The sequence below is a fragment of the Cygnus atratus genome, chromosome Z, assembly GCF_013377495.2.
Source record: "Cygnus atratus isolate AKBS03 ecotype Queensland, Australia chromosome Z, CAtr_DNAZoo_HiC_assembly, whole genome shotgun sequence".
Lineage (NCBI taxonomy): Eukaryota > Metazoa > Chordata > Aves > Anseriformes > Anatidae > Cygnus > Cygnus atratus.
In genome coordinates, this window is record NC_066396.1 from 27,271,683 (window position 1) to 27,290,440 (window position 18,758).

The window sequence follows — 18,758 nt, forward strand, 5'->3', positions numbered from 1 at the left end:
CGTGTACTCATTTTCAATGCTGCTACTTTTACTTAATGTAGTCATACATTTCTACAGAAATGTTGTCATAGATCATTACACAGCAACTTAACACAGAAAACAGTAATATTTTTGCACATACCAGTGGCATGCAGCACAATATCCCACAACAAACTTATAATAAATACACCACACTCAACATTTATTTGCAGTTACGCATCCACATTTAAAGTAACTATTAAGGGAATAAAAAAAATGTCAGTGTTTGGATGCTTCCAAAAATTCTCTAAGAGGGACAGAAGCAAAAATTTAAGTATTGGATGCCTATCAGTTACAGGTATTACACATCCATCAGTGCAAAGAAAGGGGGGCCAGGGGTTGGGTGAGGAGGAATTTATACTGCTATACTATTCCACGGTCTATTTCAAAACAAGTAGGTATTTGCTCGAAAATTATTTCAAAAACCATTATCTATAATATGCTAGACAACTAGGTAGTTTTCTTTCATATTCACCTTCCATACTAAAGTAGGGTTGGTGGGAGGGAGGGAGGTAAACTGCAGTTTTTACGTTTAGAGAATACTGAAGGAAAATACATTGAGAATCTCTCTCCAATTTACCCCATGCTTCACATCAAATGAATTTGCATCATTTTCAATTGTGTCATGTTACAATGTCTAAACTATCATTTTCTTACAAGATAATTAGTTTTCGAACACGAAAAAAAATGAAAAGATTCTCAATTAGTAAATGAGAAACCTATCAAATTGTTAACAAATTTCTGCTAAAGTATGGAAGGTGCTTTTCATACCAGAACATGCCCTCTATAAATGCAAAAGAAACAAGCCTCAGAAATTCTTGTTTAGTTTGGTGACTGTTCTCAATTTGGAAGGCAAAGCTGTTGGCCAGAACACACATGCCAATTTTAGATATATATTTTTTTTTTTTTTAAATTGTGACCAGGTATTAGAAATTGTACAAGATTTCTTTTATGTTGGTGGTAAAAGTGCCATCACAGATCTAGATCTTTGTGATAACACAATTCAATAAAAGTACTTTTAAAAAACGCACTTCTTTTTTTGAAAATTCAAGAAAATCTTTATTCGTTATATATATGCCTATTATATTTGTTTCAAACACTGGAGATATATATGCATGTCCTTATACATATGTACTGTGTGCATATATTTAAATCAGGGTAAAGTCTTTAGTGTCACCTATTAATATGACAAATATAGGCAGTAAATAAAATTGGAAGAATATGTCAAAATCAAACAGATGACAAATAAATATAGTAACTCTTATAGGGGTGAACTTTCCAGAATCTAGATATATGATAGATGGTTTGCTGCAAGGCTGAGACTTGTAAGAGCTTCTGCAAAATAGAGTTGCTTTTGTTTATAAAAGCCAAATACATAGCAATATAATCGGTTCTGGTGTGTTTCCTCTATACAATTTTTAGAGCTAAAAAAAAAACCCAAAACCAAAACTGTAATTCCCTTCACCACAAATGGTTGAGTTTCTGGGTACCTGTGTTCTCTAACAACGTCTTTGGTGTGTTGGGTCTGTTAATTATTTCTACAAGCTGGTGCAACACCATTGGAATATAAGGCTGCATCTCTATACCTGAAATAGTCAAATACAAACATTCAGAAGAAAATGACCATTAATATATAATCTATATAGATTTGATACATTGAATTTACAATCAAGGACAAGGTTTCCAAAATAAATTTTAAGTTTTAACATGGAAGTATCATTAAAAATAAACAAAACCAAAACACACAAACAATGCTAAATATGCAAAGATTCAAACTAAAAAAAATCTTACCCATCTGGATGGAGATTTCCCCAATTGCCCAGGTGGCATTGTTACACACAGAAATGAATTCAGGGTTTAGGTTGGTTCCCAAGATGGGCATGAAATCAGCTAGAAAGAACAACATTTTTAAAGAAATCTCATCACACAACACAATCATCTTGTCCCAGAACTATAATACTGCAGAAAAATAACATTAAAAAAATAAAATAATATGAGCCTACTTAAATACTTTGAAAGTGTTATGCATGAATTAATAAGAGCTGTATTTCTGCTATATATTGGATTAACATGGATTTTGGAACCTAAGTAGATCAATGTAAATCTTTTCAAACTATGATTCTAAAATGCTTCTAATAGGCTTTACGTTCTATGCAACTCTATAAAACCTTTTTCTTCCCTTCCTTTAGCTGGGTAAGAGAGCAGAAGACAAAAACAACCCAACAAGTACTTGTAGTTTAATAACATTGTTGAACAGCCCTTGAATCTCTTGGATAGCTATGCATACAACTGTGCTAACAAAAAAATGCTTAGAAGTCAATCATATCTATTGTTATAACATCTGCCAATTAAAAATTACATTCCAAACCTATCATAACATACATTTGTCAATGTAAGTGTATCTCAAGAGCATCTGAGGGATGAGACAATAATTACTGTGTAAGTATGTAACTGATACTATGTTCCTACTGAAATTTAAAAACAGAACAAAAAATACCCAAACTCTACCGTTTAGCTACATTTTCCCATTTCTATGTCTATAATTCTAATGTAACTACAGATTCTAATAAAAAATATGAAAGCTACTAATTCAGTGATTTATCAAATACATCAATTGTTCTAACTGAAGTTTATCTATTTTTCTGTATTCTTGCCGAACAAGCAGCTTTTACATTACAAAAAAATCAAGCACCAAAATGAACTTCTACCCTGTCTACAAAAGAACACATCTTTTAAACACAGTTTGAAGGAGAAAAGACTACAGCACCTTGCTGATTAAAAAAAAAAAAGAAAACTTACAACACCATAACAAGGCAAGCCACAAAAAAAGGAACGTAATAACAGATAAATGAGTTTCTTATCAGTTTGTAAACAAGCTAACTTTAATATGCAAAAGAAACATACCGATGCAAGGCTTAACATGCTGAAAACATGCCTTTGTCAGATCACCTAACAATGCAAAAGAACTCTGCCGTACCTCAGGCATTTTATCCTAAAGAGGAAAAGAAACAAGATATTAATTCTAGAAGTGGTTTTGATTCTCTTAAAGAATATCCTTAGATTAAATAGGTTTCTCATCTCACCTGCATGCATTGGTACATTAGTGTCAGGATATTGCTGCGGGCCACTAGCTGTTCAATGTTGCCTCCCAGTCCTTCAGCTAAACCACTAAGTAAATCAAGAGCCACAATCATGAAGTCTTTATCTGGAGCCTCATATTGGTCTGGTTGAGCATTGTGCAACTGCCACAAATAAACATGCATTTTCAGAATGAGTATCACAGTTTCTCAAGGGTATGCATAAAAATAAAAGTCAGGTTTATTTAGACGTTAATGACTGCAGCTTCATTTAGACATTCTATGGTTAAACTACAGATTTTCCTGCCAACCCAGAACTTCACATAGTTCATACATTGTTTTAATGAGATATTCTGAAAACATCGGAATAGCAACAGAAAAATACCATGGCTTGTGCAAGGGTCTTCTGCACCAAATTTACACAACGCTGGTACACAGGTTCACAGTATGGAAGAAAGCCAGATTGCAAGGCAGTAGCAACTGATGACAGGCACTGGAATTACAAAAAAGAGAAAGAAGTTACTAACTTTACTCACCTCCCCCAAGAGCCTTTTACTTGGGAGAGGTAAATTAAAACATTAGTATTTAAAGCATATCCAATGCAACTGATTAAGTAAACACAACCTAGAAAGGCAGTACCAATTAGCTGAACCAAGGCAACTGTCAGCTAATTGCTACTCTGTCAAACATGCCAACTGACAAAATTTCTCAGAAGCAGGATCTTCCTTCTTGGTAATTTTTAAGTGCATACAAAGACACATAGCACTTACACTAAGCTTCAATATCTTGATCATGTACAAGCCTTAACACTACTTAACATTATTTCATTTTCTATAAGTGTTTTCCTGCTACACACCTGGAAAGTAAAGTGAACAGACAACACGGTTTGGTTTATACCTTCAGGTTGTCTAAAAGTAGTTTTAATGGAGGTACGAAAGGAAAGTGAGAAGACAAAAATAAAAAAGGGGTAGAACTTTTTTAAAAAAAGAGAAAAGAATCCCAAAGAAAACACTCAAGAATGGCAGAAAATAATCTAAGATTTCTACTAAATATAATGACATTTTGTCAATCATAAGATTTTCTTACTACAATCAGAATATTTTATCCATAATAGAAAATTCCTGATGCCATCAGATTTTGCAGTCACACTTCCTAGTAGGAGCTTCTTAAGAAACTAAAAAATTTTCTTCATAGAAGTAGTTGATAGATGATATTCAAATTTTAACATTTACCTCTAATAAAGGGAAGAGATCTTTATCTTCATCCTTCAACATGTTCCACTTCTGGATTAATGGAGGCATAAGCATCTGAATATATTCCTGTTCAGGATGAAAATGCGTCAGCTGCTGAAGCAGTTCATTGCATACTAATTTATTTCAAGGCCAGAAAAGTGATATATCAAGATCCACTTTATTTTTTTCAGCAGAAAAAAAAAGATTTGCTGTAAACCATTCTTTGTTGTAACATGTAGAAGTAGTTTAATATTAGAGTTTATAATTTATGTTTTAAGATCATTTCAGTGAAGCATGTAAATACCTTTGGAAAGTGAATCTTTTCCTTCAGGACTGTTTTCAACATAGCAACTGTCAATAGCTGCCTAGGTTGTTACACATCTATGTGATTACCACAGAACCTATGAAATACTTTATTTTTTAAACCAGCAGTGCAGTCTGTCACCTGCTTTTCTCAACCAATTGCCATTGCCCTCATGTTACAAACCCAATCACCCTATATACCTCAAACTTCCTCACGCAACTAACCATCTATGAATAAAACCTTTTTTTATTTTTTTTTAATCTATCCAGAAGGACAAACTTGCCCATTCTGAAACAAGCTGCTGCATCTTCACTGCCACTACTCAGTCATAAGGACGCTGAGCAAGGCATCCCTGTTAGTGGTGCTGCTCCCAGAAGGTATCTAAAGAGCCAGCTAATGCTGTGTCCAAAACTGCAATATTCTAAGTGACTGAAGAAAGTGCCACCATCACCAGGAGTTCCCATTTAGCTTCCTCTAGGTGCTGTCAAATGTCAAATTGGCCAAGGCCAGAAGGAGACTAAAAAAGAAGTCCTTTGAGGGTATGGGGTTTTGGATTGTAAGTAAAATGCAACTGCAAGAACCCAAGTTGATTTATTCTACTATGTCTGTGTCATGTGAAGCACTATAGAGAAAAAAAGAATTTAAATATGCTTAAGAAGATGCATATAACACATGAAATATGCACATTCTATTAACAAATGTACACTAACACCCCCCAGTATTTGCCTTTGCATTATCTGTGCTTTGGCTAAAGAATTTGGTGTTTTTATATATAAATTGCATATCTGTTCTACTCTCAAGGAATTTCTAGTGGCAATACGCTCCACTATATAGGAAAAAGATGACACACAGAGCAGCTTAGCTAAACTGAAAATAGTTACAAAAAAAGATTGGTCAGCAGAAATTAGCACACATTCCACCAATTCCTCTGAAGTTCCACTTAATATTTACATTGACATGCATATCTCCCCTGAGCTGAAGAATTCTGAGAATGAAGTACGAAGTCATGACAAGAAGCACATTTCACAAGCCAATACACAGAAACTTTTATTCAAAATCATGAGTACTTGCATTGTGGCCAAATTACACGCACTCTATGTACTCTACATGTAAATATTCAGTATCATTGAAACCTACACAGAAAATTTAGCGTTTCGTTTTCATAACATGTAAAGCATACTACAAAAAACACTGAACCAACATTTTTTCAGTAAGCATGTTTATGGAACATAAGGTATACTCACCGGTTTATTTAGATGATGTCCTACAGAATCCGCTAGAGTTCCTATAGCGTCATAAAGAATGAGCAGGTTTTTGTGCTGGTATTTACTAAATGCGAAGACCAAAGTGTCAAGTATATATGCAAGATAAGGAACAAGCTCTGTACAAGCCTCCTCTTCTAGAGTAGCAAAGGCACTGAGAGAGAAAACAAACCAAGAAAGCATACAGGTCAGCCAGTACCTCTGAAAAACAAAAACCACCTACAAAACCAATTCAAAGCACTTCACACTAGCCATTTCTTTTTAAACACAAAATTTTTTGTCCTCAAATTCATCTCAGGTCTATTTTCAAAATTGTATTACTGAGGTAACCTCAATCTATTTTGATTGAACACATAAGGGTTCAGGTCTCATACTGTGATGAATAAAATTCAAAAATATTCATTTAAAAACTGTTACATATACACAGGAAGCCCTTTCTGCCCCCTCCTCCCCCCCAAGCATTACTGTATAGAAGTTACAATGTATTAACTGAAATTGTAGAAACCATAAAATTGTTTATTTCAGCTAAAACCAGCCCACTATATTTAATACATGCTGTAGCTGCACCTAGAAGCCCCAGTGCTGTTGTACCAGTACAACACCAACACCAGCCTGTACCTGCATCAGTTCACTCACTGCATTGAAAAATTGGTACAGAAAGACAAAGAAAACAAAAGCAAACAAGGGATGAATGACTTTAGCCATCACGGCATCATTGAACCTTCTCAGCTCGAATTGTCAAGTGTGTGTGAACACAGCATTAAAAAAAAGCAGGACATGCTGCTTCAAGAAAACAATAAAAGTGAAAAAAAGATACTGGCCTAGCTTGTGCCAACAAGATTATTAGCAGCCTGCCCCAGCTCTAAAAAAAGGCATGCATCACCTTATGAAGTGAACAATTCCCTGCTGGCCTGTTGCCAAATACAGAAATGCCTTTTCTTAACACAATACAACTGTGAACCGTTCAAGTGGCTAGCGTCATTACTTTTTAAATAAATTTATTATATTATTTTGAAGTATTCTTTCAGAAAGGCATAGAATGTGAGCAGGAAAATGCGTTTCAATGAAGTCTTTTTGGGCACCCCCAACTATAGGAGCAGTTTCTCAATATCACAGCAGTGGAAATTAGACAGCTGCAATGATGTGTAAGTTAGTGATGAAAACATACAGTATCCTGTGAGCAATTTGAAATATAGTAGACAATGATCTGTGCAGCTCTCTACTGCATGGATGCAGTTTTTAGCTCCTCTCCACGAAAAATCATTGTATCGCTATTTATAAAGCTACTAAGTACATTTTGACCCGTAACAACTCTACATTTTCCTTAAAGTGGAATGTCCCAGACTATTTATTTATTTTAACTGCATCAATATTTTTCATGAGTCATTGCTGTAGAGAGAGCATTTCAAAGTATGCTACAAATAATTAGGTGTTTCATTATTTTTTAATATTTCCATTTTATCTCTACCAACAGTAGAGACACTTTTCTCTTTTAATAGTTTCCACAACCTATTGCGCATACTCCATAAGCACTCCATGAGGGTATTCCAACAATCGCAACACAGCTATGTTTAAGCATATTTCAGCCATGTTTTGGACAAGGAAAGCATGGTTAGGAATGTGTAGTTGGTTTTGCTGGTTTTGATTATTGTTTTAAATATAATTTTTATGCAAGTAATTCCTTGGATCTGCAAATTTGTGAAGTGAGTACTCAGATCACCATGCTCCTGTTCATTCTGGAAGGAACAGAAAGCTATCACTAAGAAAAGACAGGCAAACATAACCGGAAGTTAAAGCTGAAGAAACTTGCTAGCCAATTGTTTGAAAAAGTTTAGAGACAAAAATGATACAGTGATTAAATATGCAAAACTTACACATTACATTTCATTAAATTACTTGATTCTGATCTTAGGCAAGAACACATCTACCCCTTTAGTGCAAAGCTTAGCACAAGAACTCTGACCACCGCCTTGAGACACTATTGAAATTTGAAAAATAACAATTGTTTCAAGCATTATGTGTGCAATCAAACGCAGATCTAATTCTGCTTTATGAAGAAACATTCCTGGCAGTCTGCTATGTAAATTCCTGCCCCACACAAACTGACGAGTAAAGCTTTGTTTGTTGAGCTTCCTGCAAAAGAGGTATACCCTATTCCCCTTCCATTAACATTCCATCCATGGAGACATTAATTGGAGACATTAATGGAGACATTAATTTTGTTTTGTTCTTAAAATATCAGCAGACAAGTGGGAAAGTGGAATCTTGTCTCCCAGGATTTCCTTGCAAGTGAAAAAGGAACATCCATTGCAATAATAATGATAAGCCCAGTATTACCAAAACATCTGGGTAAGTATAAACAACATTATGATAGGATAGTTTTCTATTTTCATCAGTATTGACCTTATTCATAAGCATATAAAAGCCTGTCAACGGAACTCCAAATGTTGAAATTAAACAGGTGTCACAAAGATGGTTTCTTTTACTGCAAAGTATTATTTAGTTTGATGATTCATATACTCTGATGTCAAACTGGACAAGAGAAATACAAATTAACTTTTAAAATCTTATAGAACTGTGAGTAATTTGTGTTTGTTCCACACAAAGCTGCACCTACTCCAGTCTGAAAGAAATAAAAACAACATCGAGTGCTAAAAATGGAGTCACACATTCATCAATAAAAGCATTAAAATAACTTCCAATGAAAAAGTAGTGTCATGGACAGTGCTTTTTGGTTAAGCTTTGGCTCACCTGCAGGCAGCTTCTTGTACTCTCTTGTTGCTATCCAGGATACGCTTTAGCAACTCAGTCATTAATGGCTTCAAGTATGTGTCTGGGGGTTGACTAACTACCCAGTGTGCATAGCGACTAAGAGTCCAGCATGTAATGGAACGCACAAGAGCCTTTTTGTCAGAGAGGCACTGAATAAGGTGAGGGATCAGCTCAGGAAGATACGGAATCATACCCTGCATGCAGCCTGCAAGGAAAAAAAATATAGCTATTGCAGTACCAGAATTAACAAAGAATCCCATTTCCTAAAAGGGACATATTTTCATTCTCTATCGCATAATAATACATTTTAATATACAAAGCAAGTCTACTAAATTTATGTTAAGTCCCAGAAAGAAACATTACCATGAACAATTAAACCTCTCCAGTGAAATTTTTATTTAACTGCACTTCTATTTCAGTGCTTCCCCAATCTCCAGAAATTCTGCTTTGTTAGACAGAGTAAAGAAGGAACACCCAAATAAAATGGGTTTATGAGGCTTCAAGGTCCTAATTCAGTCTGCTAACAGTGACCAAAGCAACAAGTAGAGAGATATGGCCTTGATAACAGATAATCACATTCTTAAAAAGGATTACTTCAGAAATTTGGTTTTCTTCACGTTTTCTCCTAATATCACACAAACACTGACCAGCAACAAAAGCTGATCTCTCAAGTCAGCAAGGGCAGTTAATTTATTGAGGTTTACCAGAGGTACTAACTTTTACTTTGCTTGACTTGAAATCAAAACCAACAAAAAAGTTCCTTAGCAACAAAAAAATTATATTCACTAGGCACTGTGGGGAAAAAAAAAAATCCAGGCAGACATGGACCCAAAAGTACTCCTTCCATCTGCAAAAAGAACAGAGAAGCTGGAAGTCTGGACAAAAGGCTAAGCCTTTAACTACAAAGAAACGTAAGTTATTATATTTAAACCAGAGAACCATCCACAAAAAGTAGCTCAAAGAGAGTTAAAGAAGGAATAAAAGAAATCTAAGTAACTCAGCGTCCCAAACATGCATTAATTTGAAAATGAAAACTAAAGAAATAACTAGTCACCAAATAATGTAGAAAGTAATCACTGAAACCAGAGATCAGTGGAAGACACATACTTGTTTGCACAAGTAAATGTACCTAGAAGTAATCACAGAGTTGCTTTAGAATCAGTCAAAAGTTTGGCAAGCTGATATGCACTATTTGCCTTACCTTCAGCAATTGCTCCAAGAACAAGGATACCAGATTCTTTAACTACCCATTCAGGATGGAAGAGCAATTCCTTCAAAAGAGGCAAGATGTGTGGCAGAAGTTCATCACGGAATACATTGGCCAGGACATCTAGAGCAGCAGCAGAACATTTCCCTAAAGGGAATTAATAGCGTTAATCCCAGTTACAGTTAGGCAGTATAACCCTCATTTTAACTTCCAGCTGCCAGTAGAGTTTCAGGGCATTAAAAAGGATACTTCTATTTTGTTCCAGTCACTGATCCACTTTGCTCTGGTGTAAAGGTACAGCTCCTAGAAATCTAGTTTTGCAGCTCTTAAATACCAACTAAAAATATACGCTCTGCAGATATTAACTCACTGACAGGAACCACATCATTCTATTGCAACGCTCTATACGCTATGTAATTTCAGGATGGCATAACACCAACGAACAGAAAAGGTCTGTGACATGAATGTAACATACTTGAGAAACTAAGGAGAATGGCCTAAAAACAAACAAAAATCAGTATTTGATTCAAAAGAGTTCAGCCATGATTCATGTCTCAAAGAAAAATCATGTCTATAGACAAAGGAATCTGCAGGCCCGTGCTCCTATTTTTTGATGCACTAAACAGGAACAACTTGAAATTAGTTTGAAACTTTTTAACCCTACATTTGTAGAAATAAAAGCTCATAAAAGAAAAATCAGAAACACCTTCAAAGCACAATTCAGAAATCCTTACTCTAGTTTTCTGATGTAATGTCTAGAAATGCCTAGAAAAATAACACTAGGGTTGTTTTATAAAGAATGTGTGTATTACAGAATTTATGCTATACTGTTTTGCATATTATGATCTCAGTTCCTTCTTAATCTGTCAGAAAGGTTGTAACTGGAATATACTAGACAGTTATCAGTCAAAACATGCATAGCATATCTAACATGCAAAAATCCTAAACTAGACCTAAACTGCTAGTGGGCCCAGATAGGATACAGGTAAGTCTCAGCTGCGAGGCAGCAACTGCTGAAACAGATAAAACTTTCTGCTCTGCTCCTATATGAGGTCCAAAACATTAGCATGAAACAAAGAGCCTTCAGCTTACAGGAGATCTCAACTGAAAAATCAATACTAAACAGCACAAACTCCCAAAGATGAGCACCTGCACCTATCAGCTAAGACTGTTTCAGCTTTCTTCTAGAGAAAAAAGGATTGCTCCCATGATTAGTTAACAGGTATCATTAGTAAGCAATACTGCTAATAGCCAGGTTGCACTGATGATTCCTCTGTTTGAATTCAAAGTCAAATATAGAACACTGATAAGGAATAGGGGACACAATTCTGAACTTCAGATAACCCAAATTCTCTCAAAGTCCAGATGACACGTCAGTACACATTTCCCCAGCTGTTCTGCTCTTCCTCTTTCAGGCCACCACTCCTGGTCAGCTTTAGCTTCCTCACCATCTTAATTAAAACTCTTAACACAAGGCATTCTGTCAATTTCAGCTACGCTTTTCATAGCTGAAGAATAACAGAAAATATGTATTTAATACTGCAATCTCTACACACAACAATGACAAGAACAGCATGAGTCTAAAACTATATATTTTTTAAGATACTTTACAAAAATAAGCCACTTATGTCAATATTTTCTTCATAATTCTAAAAAATTCGGTTAAGTCCCAATTTTTTATTTTGATCCCTAAGCTTCAAGGTACCTTCATCTGTTATGAAAACTCAGGGCTTCTTAAGAAAAAATGTTTATGTGGATGTGTCTCAATACTAAAAAGGGGCTCATTAAGGAAAAAAAGGTCTAATTTATATATCTCATTACACAGTAAGAACAACAAAACTGGGGAAGAATAGGTTAGGGTGCATAGCTTGAGAAGTTTTTGAACCCACACTGAGACAGCCAACAAAATCAGGTATTTTATTCCTATAGCTTCTGAGAGGTTGATTGGAGTAGTTTAAAATCATGTTACGAAGTTGTTAAAAAAAAATCTACAGTGTGATTTCCTATTTATATAAGTAAATCTATTTGTAGACTGTCCAGATTCAAAAAGAATACATATTTTAATCAAACCAATCCATGTCAAGAAACACAAGTTTCTAATGGTACCAAGAAATTATACTTCCTCATTTTGTTATCCAACATCTTCTGGATCATAACTGACAAATCAGCTCTTGGATTCTTTTTCTTGGATTCACCTTTTAAGGTGGTGAGCAGCAGAACCAAGAAAATGACAAGAGTGGCAGCTACAGATTTATCTCATGTGGAAGCAGACAGAAGACAAATCCTTGCCTGTTTAAGAACTAGGCTACTTTAAAAAAGTATATTTAAGCCTCATTTGACAGAATTCTGCTTGCTATGAATGAACTAACAAATTATACACATATACACACACATATATATAAATTAAAAAATATGTAGTTTGTGGCATTGTCTTTCCTTACCATATGACCAATTGGCTTAAAGATCCTATGACATACACATGCACAGACCACCAGAACAGTCGTTTCCTCACAGCTATCTGCTCTCTTTGCAACTCAGGTGCTCTGCTCTGGTCAGAAGCAAGTTTCTCACATATAAAAAGAAATACTGGTAACAGCTGTCAGTAGCAGCATGTTCAAATGGAGGGGGGAGGGGAGAACCACACAAACCAGTTTTACAGTGGAGACTGAAGTAAAAGAAAGCATTATTAAGCTTCCCCCAGTTATGATATCTATATATTTTTTTAAGCTAAATAGGTGATCCATGATTTGCATTTTGTAGAATTAAAGTCCAAAGCATCTATTAAATTGTACGGGTTTATAGCTCCATGTGCCATATTCACAACAAAAAATAAGCTGACAGATAGTCTAAATATCATCTGGAAGAGCCACCCCAGGAAAAAAAAAAGGTACAACATCCCTCTTGTCCAAACCGCAGGAATTTTTTTTCCTGTTCAGAACTAAAGCCTCTGTATTCCTATACACAAAGTCTTCTTTTTACTGTGGTTCTTGTATTATGCAAGTAACCGTATTTTAAAAACATTTTACACATCACTTTGACGTACTTAAATTCCAGTCAGAAATAGTATCATCATCATCAAGTTCATCATCGTCATCATCATCATCTTCAATACCATCCTCTTCATGTTGCTGAGCCACAGTCCGTGAACGATGAAAACGAGGTCTGATGTCCTGTTCGCTATCTGGAATAGCTTCATCTTCTTCAACATCCCCCTGTCATCAAAATGCTTTCATTAGTGTCGTTATATTATTCAAGGAATTTAGGAATGTAGTGTATATCATTCCAATTAACAACTCAGAAGCTACCCAGATATTCCTACAGAATAAAAGAAATTGGTGCTCACCTTCAGCAAAATAATATCTATCTCTGAATATTTCATACCATTCACCAGCACAGGTATCAACCTACAAAGAAATATTGATACATGTCAAAATAACACATATTAAGCAAGACAAATTTCACTTACTCAGGCCACAATTTTGTTTGTAACCCTTCCCAAAATAAAAAAAAAAATCCCCAAAAAGCAACAGCCTGATAACAAAAGCTAGAACAAATACAAGCTGCATTTCATGATGCTAATCAGTACTTGTAATCTGAAATAGTGTTATTTTAAAATAACAAGCTTTCTAACTAGAGGTAGCCAGATGGCACAACTGAGTTTTACCTTTCTGTCATAAGATGAAACTTATTCTGACACACCTTTCACAAATTAAATCTAAAACTTTTCAGTAAGTACTTGATAAATAAGTACTAAGTTGGCTCTCACCAACAGCACATGCGAAATTATATACTCGTGTCTGAGGACCCTACCTCACTATTCCTAGAAGACAGAAGTCTAACTACATTAAGTTCTCCTAACATATAAGAAACCATGTATTACAAGACAAATCAAGCTATTAATGAAATCATCATGACTGAGCCAGCATCAGTGACAGACTAAATCCATGTAAATTCTGCAACTGAGAAGTATTCTTGTTTAGTGTTTTAACCTTATGTCTCTCCAATTGCTTATGAAAGTAAGTTTCACTGAACTTTATATATTTTAATTGCTTCACATCTAAAATGATAATTTCTACTGAAAAGAATGCATGTCTTCTCTCCACATCTTGTCTGGAAAAACAGACAGAACTACTGCAGTATTTTCAAAAACCTTCCATGGGTGCATTAAATGAAGATTTTTTTTTTGGGATGTGAACATTAAAGATTTTGTTAATTATCACAGAAGACTTTACTTTAAAATTAGTCAGGAAAAAAGTTATAATCAATGTTATGGACATATAGACATTTAAGTCTCAGACGTGGATATTTGTTCCCTTTCAGCCCAAGTCTAAGTGATCATGTAATTTTATTAACTTCTTTATAAAGACAATCGTTGGCATGACTATACACACAGAAGGATTGCACTGCGACCCCCAGATTAGCAGTTGTCTAGGCTACTTGTCCATGTATACCAGGGTACACCAGATATTAGACAATGTCATGTGGAAATGTTTTTTTCAGCTTAAACACACAACAGTGCATCTTAGCATCCATCTGATGTTTAACAGACTTAACTTTATAGTGACCACAGTACACAGAAGCACCAAAGTGACAGATTGCATCTAAAAGTAGTTGTGTCTGAAACATACAAGTCTCTTCAATGAACTCTGTGTCACAAACATTTTTACTCCGCACAACAACTAACTACGGGAAAATTCTTCTAAGCATGCTGTAGGATAGATACAGTCTTTATAAGAGTAACTAGCAAGAAATCAACTGAAGTTTCAAGATGACTATTTCAAAAACAAGTTGTAAATACTCATACTTACTTAGTAAGATGCCGACATAAGACATCCTTACAAATGGGTTGTTCAGCCAAAGTCAGCCAAAACTCACAAGCCTCCAAAGCCACATTTTCATCATGGTCCTGGGTCCTTTGAAGCATGTACTACATGATACAGAAAGAAATTACTTGTATTAGTTCTATGTGACAAGAAGAAGCTACTAATATTGCAAACTGTGTTCACAGAAAATGAGCATGTCACCACAGTAATATTGTTTCTTTGTGGGAAGGGGAAGAGTTAAGAGACTACATAAAGCTAGAAAATTTGAGAATAAACTGAGAATAAACTGAGATTTCTTTCTTAATCCTAGATGATTCACACTCTACATTTCTTCATTGCTTAAGAAAGAACATTATTACCAAGAAACTACGGACAGAGACTAAAGATAATAATTAACAGTTTCCTTTGATTTTTTTTAACTGACCCCTCTTCACTTTTGAACAAGGAAGTACAAGTACACACTTTAAAATACTCTTCAATCCCAGTGCCATAACAAGCTTCCAAAAATTGATTATGAGACAATCTAAATAAGTAGAAGCCCTAATAGGAAAACAACAAAAAAAAAAACCTCACATTTTTCAAGCCTGAATAGTAATTCATAGATTATCGAATCTGTAAATCTTGCTATGAACCTTTAATCCCCCTTAAATAAAAAATAATCAAATACCTGCATAACTAGAAAATGTAAGTATACCATTGTTGCATCAGTTTCTTACAGACAGCTGCCAGAACAATGAAGGGAAGATGCACGCAACAACCAAAATAGTAATTTGTGTTCTTCCATGCTTGCACTGGGGCATGTTTTGTTTAACATTTTTATTAATGATCTCGATGAGATGATCGAGTGCACCCTCTGATGACACCACATTAGGCCTGAGTATTGATCTGCCTGTAGGTAGGAGGCCTCTGCAGAGGGTTCTGGATAGGCTGGATCAACGGGCCACATCCAAGTGTATGGCATTCAACAGGGCTAAATGCTGGGTGCTATACTTGGGTCATAACAACCTCGTGCAGAAGTCTAAGCTTGAGGAAGAGTGGCTGAAACATCTCGTGGCAGAAAAGGTCCTTGGGGTGCTGGCTGACAGCCCTCTGCACATGAGCCAACAGTGTGGCCAGGTGACCAAGAAGACCAATGGCATCCTGGCCTACATAAGAAATAGTGTGTCCAGCAGGGCCAGGGAAGCAATTGTCCCTCTGAACTTGGCTCTGGTGAGGCTGCACCTTGAGCACCGTGTTCAGTTTTGGGCCCCTCACTACAAAAAAGACACTGAGGTTCTGGAACGTATTCAGAGAAGAGCAACATGGCTGGTGAAGGGACTAGAAAACAAGACACATAAGGCAGGGCTGAAGGAACTGGGTTTGCTGAGTCTGGAGAAGAGAAGGCTGAGGGGAGACCACATTGCTCTCTACAACCACCTGAAAGGAAGTTGTAGCAAGGTGGGTACCAGCCTCTTTTCTCAGGTGAAAAGTGACAGGTCACAAGGAAATGGCCTCAGGTTGCACTAGGAAAGGTTTAGATTGCCTATGAGGAAGGATTTCTTCATGGAAAGATGGATTAGACATTGGAACAGGCTGTGGTGGAGTCCCCCCCTCCCTAGAGGTATTTAAGAGTGATATGGGTGGATGTGGTGCTTAGGGACATGTTTTAGTAGTGGTAGTTTTTAGGTGGATGGTTGGAATTGATGATCTTTAAGTTCTTTTCCAACCTAAATGATTCTATAATTCTACTCATTTTAGAAGCCTCGCAGAAACTCTTGCAGCTACCTCTCCTCATACATGGATTTAAAACAAGCAAAAGAAATCCTTCAGTTACTTCAGAATACTATTTCCCCCCCCCTGGAAATAGAAACCTCTTTTTTATCCTTACGCATTTCAAGGATGCAAGATTTTCCATGGATACACCCCTTTCTACAGAATTAAACTAAACTGCAAGCTTTTCCTAAGGGTTTGCTATTGTGACTAAGAACTAACAGTAACAGAAATACCCCTCTATTCTGAGTTATCATCAAATTGTAGCTTGGAAAAGATAAAAAAACCCTACTACTACAAGCAAGGGTTCATTAGTGCAACTGAAATTTGCACTAGTTTAGGATTTTCCCCTAGAGACCTTAAAAATCCACTATTTTGTTCCATTTGGTTGTTTGTCACTACAGTGAAAAAGGTAACGAGTAGTAATCTGTTTGAAGGCACTCCTCACACTGTCATTTCATCTTTAAGTATACATTATATATATATATATATATATATTATAACATGCCGCTTACATGTATATGTATGTATTATAACATACTGCTTAAAGTTAAATAATCGTTGATTAAAAAAGCTACTTACATTCAGTGGTATAAGATAATTATATACACAGCCTAGAAATCATAGTAAGAACAGTGATTCTAGTAACAAAGCAAAATGTTGGAAGGGTACCTGAAGATTTTGTTTAATATCATCATGCTAAATTTCAACAAGTACTTTTAATGATAAATTATAAAATTCTGACTTTAGGCAATGAAAATAGTTGCTTCATAACTGCAAATTACAAAACAGTGCAGTAAGATTATTCAATACTTGGTATATATACTAAATATTAATATTCAGTAACTTGGTATGCAAGTTTTTACTAAACTTGTCAGCTTTAAAAGCACAATACTGGGCAAGATGACCTGTCTTTGGATCATTAATATTCTGAATCATTTTAAAATTGGTTCTGCATTAGCATGAAAAACAGCACATGGATACATGCTTTCTCTCTTTGTTAAGACTCCCTGGACTTACTTAGAATAGCCACCATCAGCAGCTTGGAGGTGGTCAAGCTTCAGAGGGCAAAAAACTACTCATTTGAAGGCGACTGTCCCCCTGTACTCGGCTCTGGTGAGGCCACACCTCGAGTACTGTGTTCAGTTTTGGGCCCCTCGCTACAAGAAGGACATGGAGGTGCTCGAGAGAGTCCAGAGAAGGGCAACGAAGCTGGTGAGGGTTCTGGAGAACAAGGCTTATGAGGAGCAGCTGAGGGAGCTGGGGTTGTTTAGCCTGGAGAAGAGGAGGCTTAGGGGAGACCTCATCGCTCTCTACAGGTACCTTAAAGGAGGCTGTAGCGAGGTGGGGGTTGGTCTATTCTCCCACGTGCCTGGTGACAGGACGAGGGGGAATGGGCTAAAGTTGCGCCAGGGGAGGTTTAGGTTGGATATTAGGAAAAGCTTCTTTACGGAAAGGGTTGTTAGGCATTGGAACGGGCTGCCCAGGGAAGTGGTTGAGTCACCATCCCTGGAGGTCTTTAAAAGACATTTAGATGTAGAGCTTAGTGATACGGTTTAGTGGAGGACTTGTTAGTGTTAGGTCAGAGGTTGGACTAGGTGATCTTAGAGGTCTCTTCCAACCTAGACGATTCTGTGATTCTGTGAATACTAAACGATAGTTGTAGTTTGGGGCATACCAAGATGCACACAGAACTGCGGCAATCAGTAACTATACATGGTAGTCCCAAAACTGAAAAAAGTCTAGACTTCATTATAGAACAGAAATTCATGACAACTGCCTTTTGCAGAGAGGAATCTATTAACTTTTCCCAACAACAAAATATCAAGTACAATGAGAATACAATCTTGGATCTTTTGGCTAGTGACACTATTTCTACCTGCAAAGGCCCAAATCTTAGGAGGGTGAAGAGCAAGATGATATTGCTTTCATCACCACATCTTTCTGGTCAAAAAAAAAAAAAAAGCTCTAAACCAGACAAAAAAATCTCAAGAACCAATAATCTTTGCTTGTCCTACACTACATGAGAACATATCTTGTACTGGTAATGTGGAATTCCAGATAACAAACAGAAAAGACTAGACACCAGACGAAGGCTGTCACCTGTTTCATTGATCCCTATTGGAAGCCAGTGTCCAAGAAAAAAAATTGAATTTTTCTTCACGTTGTCTGGACCTAGCCCTGTTGGAGTATGACACTGGGCTGTGACCCACAGTTCGCATGAAATCCGTCTGACTGACCTTAGCTATATTTTAAGTCTGGCAAGCAGCGTATGTAAAGGCTACCTGGAAACTGCCGATATTTTCTGGAAATG

The 18,758-nt window shown here is 36.2% G+C and overlaps 1 protein-coding gene across 2 annotated transcripts in view; it reads right to left on the reverse strand.

The window, feature by feature from the left end:
* The window catches only part of TNPO1 (transportin 1), a 62,367-nt gene that overhangs the window by 13,602 nt on the left and 30,007 nt on the right, over nucleotides 1–18,758 (reverse strand). For both annotated transcript variants that reach the window (XM_035565803.2, XM_050716532.1), the window contains 12 exons: nucleotides 14,681–14,799; nucleotides 13,216–13,276; nucleotides 12,916–13,084; nucleotides 9,867–10,019; nucleotides 8,645–8,870; nucleotides 5,876–6,047; nucleotides 4,328–4,414; nucleotides 3,481–3,588; nucleotides 3,102–3,260; nucleotides 2,923–3,010; nucleotides 1,810–1,908; nucleotides 1,509–1,604 (listed from right to left, as the gene is read on the reverse strand). In XM_035565803.2, the coding sequence (XP_035421696.1) occupies nucleotides 1,509–1,604; nucleotides 1,810–1,908; nucleotides 2,923–3,010; nucleotides 3,102–3,260; nucleotides 3,481–3,588; nucleotides 4,328–4,414; nucleotides 5,876–6,047; nucleotides 8,645–8,870; nucleotides 9,867–10,019; nucleotides 12,916–13,084; nucleotides 13,216–13,276; nucleotides 14,681–14,799 (1,537 nt within the window). The remainder of the gene's footprint in view (nucleotides 1–1,508; nucleotides 1,605–1,809; nucleotides 1,909–2,922; nucleotides 3,011–3,101; nucleotides 3,261–3,480; nucleotides 3,589–4,327; nucleotides 4,415–5,875; nucleotides 6,048–8,644; nucleotides 8,871–9,866; nucleotides 10,020–12,915; nucleotides 13,085–13,215; nucleotides 13,277–14,680; nucleotides 14,800–18,758) is intronic.